Source organism: Ascaphus truei, chromosome 1, assembly GCF_040206685.1.
Source record: "Ascaphus truei isolate aAscTru1 chromosome 1, aAscTru1.hap1, whole genome shotgun sequence".
In the NCBI taxonomy this organism is placed as follows: domain Eukaryota; kingdom Metazoa; phylum Chordata; class Amphibia; order Anura; family Ascaphidae; genus Ascaphus; species Ascaphus truei.
Window position 1 is genome coordinate 435,036,987 of NC_134483.1, and position 12,905 is coordinate 435,049,891.

At 41.9% G+C, this 12,905-nt stretch overlaps 1 protein-coding gene across 2 annotated transcripts in view; it reads left to right on the plus strand.

The window, feature by feature from the left end:
• The window catches only part of LOC142503348 (cilia- and flagella-associated protein 337-like), a 75,062-nt gene that overhangs the window by 22,723 nt on the left and 39,434 nt on the right, over positions 1 to 12,905 (plus strand). For both annotated transcript variants that reach the window (XM_075615503.1, XM_075615506.1), the window contains exons 7-11: positions 2,378 to 2,447; positions 3,584 to 3,824; positions 8,402 to 8,507; positions 9,007 to 9,158; positions 10,214 to 10,316. In XM_075615503.1, coding sequence (XP_075471618.1) covers positions 2,378 to 2,447; positions 3,584 to 3,824; positions 8,402 to 8,507; positions 9,007 to 9,158; positions 10,214 to 10,316 — 672 coding nt within the window. The remainder of the gene's footprint in view (positions 1 to 2,377; positions 2,448 to 3,583; positions 3,825 to 8,401; positions 8,508 to 9,006; positions 9,159 to 10,213; positions 10,317 to 12,905) is intronic.

Consider the following 12,905-nt stretch of genomic DNA (forward strand, 5'->3'; position numbering starts at 1 on the left):
TGGGTGGTTGCCTCAAACACCTGGTCTGGCACCGGACCCATTGGAGAGGTTTGAGAACCACGGGACTAGAACACTTGTTGCACATATCTCTATATACACCAATCAGCATGCAATGTGCATGGCTTGGCAGAGATTGTGGGGTAATATATCAAGTATTGGCTCTGAGCGTGCTATATGTATATATGTTATAGTCATTAAAGAAACACAATTAGGATTAGGTTAAGAGTAGACTTAATATTCTGCCATTTTGTCCTATTCGCCCTTGCTATCCTGGCTGTATTAAGAAGTATCACCGGCCCCAACACAGGAGGAACTCTCTTACACCAGTAAATAGATATACAGAGCTACCCGCTGTGTATAACTTAAAATGTCACGAAAGCAATTCCCACACAACAGTTCTTTACAAGTAAGTATTACATCCCTCAGAAAGTAGTCCCAGATCCCAGCCCAATGTATGGCTGTGTAAGGTTTGGTTTTGTCTTGTCACTTGTAGGTCATTTAACCCTTCACCTGGCCAAGACTTACTAATGTTAAATTGTAACAATGACTGAGAACTTGAGTCATTTGTAACTCTGTGCAGCTGGTGGCTACTCCTTTTCCTATACGTGTAGCCTTTCTACCTTACACCGGGTTTATGAGTACTTTCCCATTTCGTTATTAGGAGGTCTGTAATGCAGGTGATTTGTGACCCCACTTATTTTAGTCACCAATCTCAGGAAAAAGTGCTTTACTGGTATAGGTCAAAGATTCCTCTGACATGGAATAATATCTTATTAGTTACTTACATACACGTACACACGTACACACATGTACACACACACGTAAAACGTTATGCATCGAGGGAACAATAATGCTCTTCATGCTGAATGGGTTGAATGTCTATATAAATATATCATCCCAAACAGGAGCAATAGAAATCAGCACTGGATGAAGTCATCAAACAAATGAAATGTATTTTATTGTAAGAAATTATAAATATTGTATAAGATGGTTACGTAGCAGAACTTCCATCTTAACGCTCGTCATGTATATGCTGTTATATTGGACTGCATCTGTAGCGGGAGACAAGGAGAAGCAGGACTTGGGAATTTTGATGAACACAATGCTTGGCTTTTCTTCAGCAAAGAAAAAGATTGTCCACAATAACAACATTATTAGCTTTCTTCAGAAGAGATAAAGCAAAACAGTCAAACTGAAATATACAGTAGTACCTGGAGTGTATAGACACATCCCTTGGCCGCAGGGCTCTCCCTGTAGCAGAGTAGTGCAGGCAAAAGCACAGCCCTTGGTAGCAAGGCTCACACTCTGGCAAATGAGTGCAGAGAAAGTAAAAACAGAAATACTGGGGCGCTCCCTGCAAGTTGTATACAGGTGTTACAGTACCTAACATTCAGACTCAATACAGTACACCAACACAATCAAATTGGGCCAGGATAAACCATAAAAAATAAAAACATATATACTGGCCCTTTTAATAATGTAGCAGCTTGACCGGATGAGTATCTTCCCTAGATCCTCGTAATGCAATGGAAGTGTGTTGTTGTGGTCAGCGCATACAGAAAGGAAAACACAAGACAGAGAGTCTGTGATCATGGACAGGTTCAGGAAATGTCTGTTTAAAGCGTTTTCCGTCAGTGAGTTGCAATCCACCTCAGCTACATCTGTAGCTAATGTTATTGCAACCCGTGGCATGATCCCGTGGAGGAAAGCACATGATAGCCCCGCCCCTTCCTAAATGAGGCTGATTCAAAGCAATGGCCTCTTCTCTCAATGTGACATTGTGTATGTCCCGCTGTAGCACATCACGTGCAATAACGTTGGCTACATCTGTAGATCTCAGGCAATGCCAGCACAGGCTGATCAGTGAGCTGGTCGCCACCTGGGCTCTGCTCCCACCCCTCTGGAAGTCTGTACTGGACTACAGACATGTAGCAACCCTGTAGCCCAGGATAACAGGACGCTGCCTGCATCTTATAAAGTATTTCGTTTTAGGAGACAGCAATTATTGCAAGTGATCAGCAATTTTAAATGAAAAAAGCAAAATCAGTTTTCATTCATTATTGCCAACATGACGCCATGGCCCTTATTAACTGTGCTATGACGCCTTCCTCGTGTGGGAGAAGAGTTTGCTTCATCTAAATGAATGAGAGTAAATTCTCCAGGACAGTAAATATGTCTTCACAGTATATTAAGTAGGGGAGATCCTGATCCAGTTTCCAAAAGCCCTACATTTCTATGGAAATGAAGGCTTGGAGATCCAGGACAAAATTACAATGTTTTAACAACATCAAACTAGGTTGGCAATACTGAAATGTTACTAATAAATCCTTAGGTATACAAACCATGTAGTTTTACCTTTGTGTGTGATTCTTTGCAGATCAGATATATTCATTCAATAGAATCTATTATTTCAAGCTCCAATGATGATTACACTGCCCTTGTCATAGGTAGGTGGAAAATGCTTTAATGAACATCCAGCATGTAGCAGAAGTTTTAATGTGACCCTAGAGGGACAGAAATGGTTACAACTTTGACATTCTGAGTGGAATTTATTTTTTCTATTTAAGATACATTTTTTGGGGCCAAGATGATCTGTATTCATACCCTCCTGTATACAGAGTGAAAAGGGCATCTTAAATTTACTTACATAGCTGTATGAAAATTAGGGCCTAATTCTATGGAGTCTGAAGCAGAACTCTATGATTAGGGGGTCAATTAAGAAGAGTGTCGACCAACCACATTTAGTTTCTGTCATAAATTGTCCAAGACGAATGACATTGCTTGCATAAGGCAAGATCAAGTGCATCAAGCACCATGGCACTGAGGCTGGTCCCAATGGGGCAGGCCTTGTTACATGGACTTATACATAACTCTGGATATTTATGTAACCGCCCCTCCACCCCCCCCAAAAAAAAAATATGGCATCAAACACACTGATGGAATCTAATACATTTTGTGAACCTATTCTACCGACAGCAGGTGACCTGGAAATTCCCATTAACAATATATGTATAGGGAAGGGTCTGTAATATTTTAACCATGACTGGTGGATTTTGTATCTGTCCCTTCCTCTTCATGAGAGGACACCACCACAACCTGTCACCTAATACAGACAGTTGCAGCTCCTTTCCCAACCCACCGAGTGGGAGAGAGCCTCTCGGTTACTTGAATGGCCATAAGCATGTCTTTAGTACCAGAAGGTTTCTTTTGTAATAGCACCATTTAGTTATTATGGCCATATGTCTTTGTATGTCTTACCGTACACCATCATGATTGTAAGCATTATTCCCCCACAAAAAAATGTTTTGTTTGGTGCTCTGTATTATGTACCCATTCCTTGTATTTGTTCTGTCTATATGTATATTCTGTAAGAAAACAAAACTGCATTATTAAAATAAAAAAAATAACTATTTTACAATGATTCAAAGGAGCAAAACTGGTGGAAATATAATTTCTAAAAGAAAAATATTACATTTAAAAAGAAAAAAATTCTCTGATGCGTTTTTTGTTGCACTAGTCGTGCCCTAACATGTGGGACTTTGTAAAAACCACTTATTGTTCAGTTTTTCTGGATTTGAGACAGGTTGTGTAGAAGGAACCAAAAATTTGCAGAAACAACTAAAGGACATAATGGATTCGAGTAGCATGAAAAGCAAGCGTTCCATACTGAACGGGAATGTGCCTCCCAAGAGAAATATCTGCGATGAATCCGTGTTCCGAGTTAAAAGAGGCATCAAGACCTTTGATTTCTGCAAGGAAAGCAACATCCTTGTGACTGGAGGTTTGGACAGGATCGTTCGCCTGTGGAATCCCTATGTGCCTGGGTAGGAAGCTTTATTTGCACACTAATATCATTCAAATATTTAGCTATTGTTAATATTAGCATTTATTTATAAGATAACAACGTAGTCCACAGTGCTCTGCAATGGGAATACAGTGGTGTAAAAATACCATAATATAAGAAGAATATTACACAGATGAATACGGGAAAATAGAAATAGCTTTCTGAGTTTTCACGTGTCTCTTTTTCAATCTGGTAGAGCAAATGGAAATTCGGAGAACTTCCATTCATCCCAGGACGTGGGTACTTTCTCTTCCCTCCTGCCCAAATGGTTTTGACACCTCGGACATCCTCTGTGGCTTTCATCTCTGATGTCCTATCCGACCTACTGGCACCAAGTTGGTAGCCCCAGTGGCCTGTGAGAACATTGTCTCAGCTCATTTAATGTGCACAAAGCATATACAGTAGTGTCAAAAAGAAAGTACACCCTCTTTGAATTCCATGGTTTTACATATCAGGACATAATAACAATCATCTGTTTCTTAGTAGGTCTTAAAATTAGGTAAATACAACCTCAGATGAACAACAACACATGACATATTACACTGTGTCATGATTTAGCGTCTTTGACGATGCAGTAGCACCCAGCTCCTTCCGGGCCTGACGTCACTAACCCGGAAGTAGTGCGTCCCCGTCAGCGATCCAGCCACTTGCTTCAGCTCACAAAATCTCTTGCTTAGCGCAGGCAAAGGGTGAACACAGAGAATAGCCTCAATCTGTGCCTGCTACAGCTCCTCCAACGCGTTTCCCCACGTATTGTGGATTCCTCAGGGATGGGTCTGCATCTCTTAGTGCCCAAGTATATATAGTGTACTCACTAATTGATCCATCAATATACAAAATCTTAATGGCTATTTAATGATTATATAGGCAAAGGGACAAAATAACTATCAGTGGTTAAGAATGTATAATAACATTTAAAACCTTTTTTCTATATATTATTATTTATCGTTATTCATGTTTAACCATAATTGATATAAATGAATTCATTTCTAATCATAACATCAGTGGATAGAATAAATGAACATTTAAGGAACCATTTAATTAAACATTATGTTTTCTTCTCCTTTCTTCTATTTTTTCTTTTTTATATATATCTCTCTCTTTGATCTCAAGTTTGAGATGTTTTAACCTTACTAATCAGTTCATAGTATAAACTGTTTCTTGGCTCTGTAGCCCATATGCACCATATTTCTGTGCTGCATAGGGATCAAGACTATATCTAATTAGTCAATCCCAGATCTGATTAAATAATCCAAGATCAATAGATCAATAGTATGGTTGATATGAAACACAATCTACATGGTTAAATAATTGCTAATGTTTAATAATCAATTTGTTAAAACACATTAAAATCAACAATATAAACCTTATTAATAATCACAATATACAGTTATGTTTGTTGTCTCCCCAATTAAATAAATAAAAATTAATGGTATATGTAGAACATGGTACAGCTAAACCCCGTTATAACGCGCCTCGTTATACCGCGATTCGGTTATAACGCGGTTTTCCCGTGGCTCCCGTTTTTAAAAAAAAAAAAAAAAAAAAAAAAAAAAATTTTTAAATTTTTTTTTTACATTTTTTTTTTGCACACTGCACACACTCACTGCGCACACACTGCTCATTGCTCACACTGCCACACTGCACACACACTGCACACTGCACACACACTGCTCATTGCTCACACTGACACACTGCACACACTCACTGCACACACACTGCTCATTGCTCACTGCCACACTGCACACACACTGCACACACACTGCTCATTGCTCACACTGACACACTGCACACACACTGACCACACTCACGCACACTCACACACACTTACGCACACTCACGCACACTTACAGACACTCACACACACTCACACACACACACACACACACACACACACACACTTACACACACACTTACACACACTTAGACACTCACACACACTCACACACACTCACACACACTTACACACTCACAGACACTCACACACACTCACACACACTTACACACACTTACACACACTTAGACACTCACAGACACTCACAGACACTCACACACACTCACAGACACTCACAGACACTCACACACTCACAGACACTCACACACACTCACACACACTTACACACACACTCAGACACTTACCCACACTCACACACCCATATACACACACACACTTTCTCTCCCATATATACATACACACACACTCTCTCACTCTACACAGACGGGCCGCGACCAGCACCACCACCCGCTCCCCCCCCTCCTCCCGCGCAGGCAGCGGGAGCACCGGGGACAGCGGTGGGGAGAAGAAACCCCCCGCTACAACCTCCATGCAGGCAGCATGGTTCTGAGGTAAGCGGCGACCTGAGGGACATCCCCACTCCCATCTCCTGCCCCGCGGCCTGTCCCGCGGTGACAGGGTGAAGCGGGGACAGGAGGGACATCCCCGCTCCCATCTCCTGCCCCGCGGCCTGTCCCGAGGTGACAGGGGGAAGCGGGGACAGGAGGGACATCCCCGCTCCCATCTCCTGCCCCGCGGCCTGTCCCGCGGTGACAGGGTGAAGCGGGGACAGGAGGGACATCCCCGCTCCCATCTCCTGCCCCGCGGCCTGTCCCGAGGTGACAGGGGGAAGCGGGGACAGGAGGGACATCCCCGCTCCCATCTCCTGCCCCGCGGCCTGTCCCGAGGTGACAGGGGGAAGCGGGGACAGGAGACATCCCCGCTCCCATCTCCTGCCCCGCGGCCTGTCCCGCGGTGACAGGGGGAAGCGGGGAGCGGAGGGACATGCCCGCTCCCATCTCCTGTCCCGCGGGATGAATATGCGCTAAAGCGCGGCGGCCATTTTTTTTTCTCGCGACCCCGTTAGTAACGCGGTGGTCTCGGGGTGGACCCCGAGACCCGCGTTATAACGGGGTTTAGCTGTATGTAGTATAAATAACACAAAGCCCAGCACACACTGTCTTTAGATAATAGAACAAATGAAAAGGGATAATGCCAGGAAGAAATGTAATGACATTTAATATGTAACACAAACCACCAGTATAAGAACCACACCCACTACATCAAAAATTGATAACATGCAATAATAAAACAGGCAACAACAGAGGGAATAATGGAGGGGGAGAGGGCAGTGAATAAGGTACAAACACAGTAGGGTCAAGACAACACATAGGTGGGTACAAACAATGGGGAAGCAGCAGGGGGGCAACGTTTCGGGGAACACCGCTTCGTCAGGCCCGTTCCCCCTCTCTCCAATGGAACAGAGGGGTACTTCCCTGTTCCCCAGACCCACAATAAAAACGTCAAGTCCCACAAAGAGACTGAATACACGTGTGTGGGGGTTATTCAGTCTCTTTGTGGGACTTGACGTTTTTATTGTGGGTCTGGGGAACAGGGGAAGTACCCCTCTGTTCCATTGGAGGGGGAATGGGCCTGACGAAGGGGTGTTCCCCGAAACGTTATGTTGCCCCCCTGCTGCTTCCCCATTGTTTGTACCCACCTATGTGTTGTCTTGACCCTACTGTGTTTGTACCTTATTCACTGCCCTCTCCCCCCTCCATTATTCCCTCTGTTTTTGCCTGTTTTATTATTGCATGTTATCAATTTTTGATGTAGTGGGTGTGGTTCTTATACTGGTGGTTTGTGTTACATATTAAATGTCATTACATTTCTTCTTGGCATTATCCCTTTTCATTTGTTCTATTATCTAAAGACAGTGTGTGCTGGGCTTTGTGTTATTTATATTGTATATTGGAGGTATTGGGTCCTCCGTAGTCCGTTGCACCCTGCAAATATTCTTTTGCCTTCTACTGTGTGCTTTATATCATTGTTCTATTATGGTATGTAGTATGTGAATGAATAAAAATTAAATGAAAAAGAGTCATCCAATTATTAAAACATATTTATTTATTTGAATTGCGTCCTTCACAGTTTTTTCTTCTTTCGGAGGAATACATCTTTATTACCTTAGTGGCTAACCGCTAAGGTAATGAAGAGGTTAAATAGCAGTAACTAGTTTGTTGGTGGTAGAAGGGGTGGATGAAGCTTGTAATTTCCCCAGGGTGGGAGTTTAGGCCTCCCGGGAGAGTTGCGAGGAGGGGTTCATCCCTTCATTATTTTGGAGGTAATTAAGGGGTTAACAGCCAATATAGGTTTTCAAAGTATGTTTTAGTATTATATGTATAACAGACTGGCTGTAATAAATCATGGTAATGTATCTACAAATGTCACTTATTTTTTTCTTTGTGCATCAATGTGTCATAAACCATCTCTAAACTGAAGCGTTGATATTCTTATTTTTCTATTTACATGCACTGTAGCATTTCCAAATGATAAAACAATAACCAATGTTGATCATTTGAATGTCACAAAGTATTCATTATATCTATGGGAGACTTTTCTTTATCTCCTACACATTATATACATTATGAGAAGCGGGGTGCGCTTCCCTTTGTTTTCACTTAGGCTCTATTATTGAACAGGCTTCTAATTGTGAATATGGTTGTGTATTTAGTCTAGTTGGTATTTTATAATACATATACTGTATGGCTCATTCTCTTTAGATGGCCCATTGGTTTATTGCGTGGACACCTCTCCCCGATCGCCTTCCTATGCATTGCAGATGAAAACACGAAGATATACTCTGTGTCTACAGATAGCACCGTAATGGTAACAAGCTCTTATTTTGTCATGTCATGGTTTGGGAGGCTAGTTCTTAGTTTTCTGGGAACATAAGCATTGCCTCTATCTTTTTACCCCATCTTGGCCAGAGGAGCATGCAACGCACTTTATTTCCATTGCAAATATATATGTATATGACGTAAGAATATAAGGCACAGATCCACAAAGCTCTTTTGCTAGATGACTTAATGTGGCATTAACCTAACTTAAAATCACCTTGAGCATTACCGGCCTTTAATGATAATTATATGTAAAAGAGATGTCGCCTCAACATTGCATATAAACTAAAGTTTGTTAAGGTTAAAGTGGGGACTTAATGCTACGTTAGTTCAGTCATACCTAAACTTGGTGTTACACCCATACCCTGAAAAAGGAGAGAGCGTTAACGTCAAGTTATGAGCCTTTATTTACTGGGGCTGTGGTATTTGTTGAGCTAGTCTCGGTTAGCCTTTTGAAAAGCTACGAAACAATTCTTTCTCGATAACAGGTTTGGGACATTGAAGATCACACGTGTCTGATTAGTGTGATACCCAAAGCCAGTCGGATCAGAGGAGAGTTAGCCGCATGCTGCTTCTCACCGCAGCTCAAGACCCTCTTCATTGCAACTGATTCTCTCGCTGCCTTACAGCTCCAAGACAAGTGAGCGCTGCACTCATTGTGATAACACTCATACTGCTCAGCTGATTACTCCATCGCTGCCTCAGCAAAGAGATGATGGAATTGCCTGACGTAAATTTCAATTTTTTCTTTTCACCTCCTGTTACCAAGAGGTGCACTGTGATAAAACCATTCCTATAATTTGTTACGCAAAAAGTGTTTTAAGCGCCAGACTTCTTGTATTATGTTTAATGATAACACGGTATTCCCTCCTTTACATCCATTTTATTCCTCGATCATTTATCTTTTTTTATTTTATCTTCTGACTCCATAATAACCTTTTTGTTACATCGGATACTGTTAGTTTTCTTTTAGAAAAGCTTTATAAATGATCTATTTTTATTTAGTTTAAATATGGGGACTATCAATCTGGCACAAGGAAAGAGCGCTAGCATTAAAAATGCCCCGATTTTTACAGTTTCCTACAATTATTTTTCCTATACCGTGGCATGCACGAGGCTTTTGTAATACATTATGGCAGATACAGGTTTGGATTTTGACAAATGAACAAGTTTGCACAAGCTTTCGTACAGTAATTGGGATGTAGGTTGTAGGTTTTACATCAACTTAATAATGAGTAAAACACAGCAAATCAAACATAGATGTAAGATACAGATAAATGTAAGATAAAAAGAAGTACAGTACCATGAATACCTCTGAGGGAGTGACACCAGTCACGAGAGCTCAATCTGCTCTATTTTATCAATTAACCTTAAACCACCCCATTTGGCAGCAAAATGGTTTAAGACATATTGGATACATTCTAAGTTTGTTGACTTAACTTTAGTGTGACCTTGCTGTTTAAAGCTTGTTTTTACAAATGCACAGCTTTTTTTGTCAGCAGCCATACTAATAGCTGCCTTTAGTGTCAAGCACTAATCCATTGTGGCTATTATCATATCCTATTGGCTATTCCATTGGAGGATGTTGTGCTGCATTATCAATGTAGACACGGAAATAAGCCCTTGCATGAGTGACAAATTATTTTGAAGCAATCTCTGATTGTATTCAACCTCTCTTTTTGATTGCTTTTCCAGTGCCCCACAACTTGGCCTCTCAACTGTGTCCCACAACAAGCCTGTCACCTGCTGTCAGTATAACCAGTGCTTCCAGCAGGTTGTGAGCTGCTCAGAAGGATCTGTAAGTAATGTGGCTGAGAAATATCAGGCCTTGGCCTATGGTCCAATTGACGAGTAAATTTAGATAAACAGATTGTCAGACGTAGATTCGGCCGCAAGTCTCCCTTCTCCTGTTGGCGCCGGGATACAACTTCTACCCGGCCGCTCGACTGGAGGAGGGAGCAGGGGTGTCCCCGGACCAGGAGAACAGCTCCTTTCCCCAAAGTAAGTGTGTATGTGTGTCTGTGTTGTGGTGAAAGAGGAGTGTAAGAGACGTGTTCAGAGGTACGCAATGGAGACCGTTTAAAGTGAAACTAAAATTAGGCTTTATTGCGCCTGTCCCTTTAACACAGCAAAATATTTAAATGAAGCAAAAGAAAACCTACTCCACTTTGGAGAATATCTACACATGTAGTCTAGCCCTCTCTAACTGGGTGGTTAGCGAAGCTAATTACCAGCCCCAAATATACATACATTTATACAGATATATAACAGTCCAAAAAGAAAGTCTTATCTGTCTCTTGTAGCTGTAGGGGAAGCCTCTCTGCTCTTCTGGGTCAGCACCTTTGTGTGCTAAGGCAATGTCTGACCAGGTATAGAGGTCTGGTCCCCTTGTTTTGCTATCAGCATACAGTCCAGTCCTTCTGCAGCTCAATACATCTGTTCCTCTGGTTAGTCCAGTGTGGACTAAGAAAATATGTCTGTCCTTCCTTATTTCAGCCTCCAATTGTGAGACTAAGGAATCCTCTTCTGTGTCTCAGAACAGGCTTTTTCTGACAGAGCTGTGATTAGGCAGGTGGAGTTGGTTGATTGCACACCAGCAATTAACCAGCACACTGCTGGATTAGAGGCAAGTTGCTTTAACAGAGAGAAGTCCCTGTTACAAGGAGTCTTACCTTCTCCGGAACAGCTCTCCTCCTGTAGCGTTGCATTATCGTGGCAACCCATCAAATGACACCGCAACGTCATATGTTGCCATGACAACTTGATGGCACACGATGTGTTGCCGTGACAACGTGACATCACATGATACCTCAGGTAAGGACAATCCGCCCGACTACTTCAACCTTTGGGGCGCTACTGGCCCCTGCAAACTCCAGACCTTAAGCCAGTCACAGGGGTGAATTACATAGGCAGTAATGCCTTGTGCAGTGTTACATCTTATGGCTGCATCTGACATTCCTCTAAGGCCGTGTTCTGCTCCTGGCAAATTCTTTTATAAACAAGTTATAAAAGCTGCTGTATGCTCATTTCATCCTTTTATGGAATATCTTTGAAATCTACAAATGTATACACTTTTGACCAACATCAACCCCTTTGCCTGCAATACATTGTCCTCAGTAAATACAAATGGTTATCCAAATATTCAAAGCTTATTAATGTCCATCACATGCTCCCTGTGCTTCTACTTACTGTAATCTCTACCACTCCTCATTCTAGGCTAGATTTACTCAGCGACTATCTGAAGACTGCGTGGTGCAGAATGCGTCTGCCATGCTGCTTTATTTATTAAAGTGTTTTTGCAACCAAACCACATTATATGGAAATTCACACAATCTCCCATAATTTGCGCTATTGCTGCATCATGTCCATATAGTGTCTTCTGCATAGCATCTTCCTTAAGGCCACACGTATAGTGCCCGCGACGGCGACGCATGATGTCACCCATCGCCGTCACCACCCGCGAAAGTTGAATTTCGCTTTGCAGTGACGTCGCTAGCGACCTGGCCATTGATTGGTTCAGAGGCTGTCATGTGGCGACAGCCTCTGAAAAATCAAATTTGATCGGCTACCAAATTTTTGGTCGCGACGGCGCTCCTGTCGCGTCGCGCTTACTATAAGCGCTTGCGACGGTGACAAAGCATTTGTTTTGGAGCGACATCGCATCGCTGTTGTCAGGCACTATAAGCGCAGCCTAAGCCTCCTTCTCCAAACGTTTATGTCTGTGTCTGTCTTTTTGTGTGTGTCTCTCTCTGCACAATGAGAATTGCGATCCTCCAGCAGCTGTAGTAGGAATGATATTGATCCTGAATGGTAGGAATTTCAAGAGTAAAGATTGTGGAGGTTTTATAGAAGATGGCATTATTTATTTATGTATCTAAGGTTGTCTAATGATAGCAAGTTGTTACAGAGGAAAAATAAAGGGGAGATACTGAAAATTAAAATACAATCTCATTAACAATAAATGCCTTTGAAACAAGGTATATATTCTTCCTCGATGAGAAATAGGGTTAGCATCTATCTGCTAATACAACAAAGCTGGTACAGGATATTCTGAGACTAGCACAATTTGTATAATTTTATTTGAATTCTCAATAGAACTATATTTTTTTAACTTTATGATATTAAACAAAGGTTACTTTTTTTTAATGTTTTTTCATCAATAATTTCTCACTACAAATCATCACTAAAACTGAGGGGTCGAAGAGTGCGCGAGAAGGAGTCTTTTCTTTACACTACATTAGATCTGATCCAATGTACTGTGCCTCAATGAATGAAAGGGTCAATTGGAAGTAGATACAGATGCAGCGGACGTTATTCGAACACTTCACGAGTTGTATACCTCGGAATACCAATGTCATGGCGCGGGATTTCTTCCAACCGTATCGCC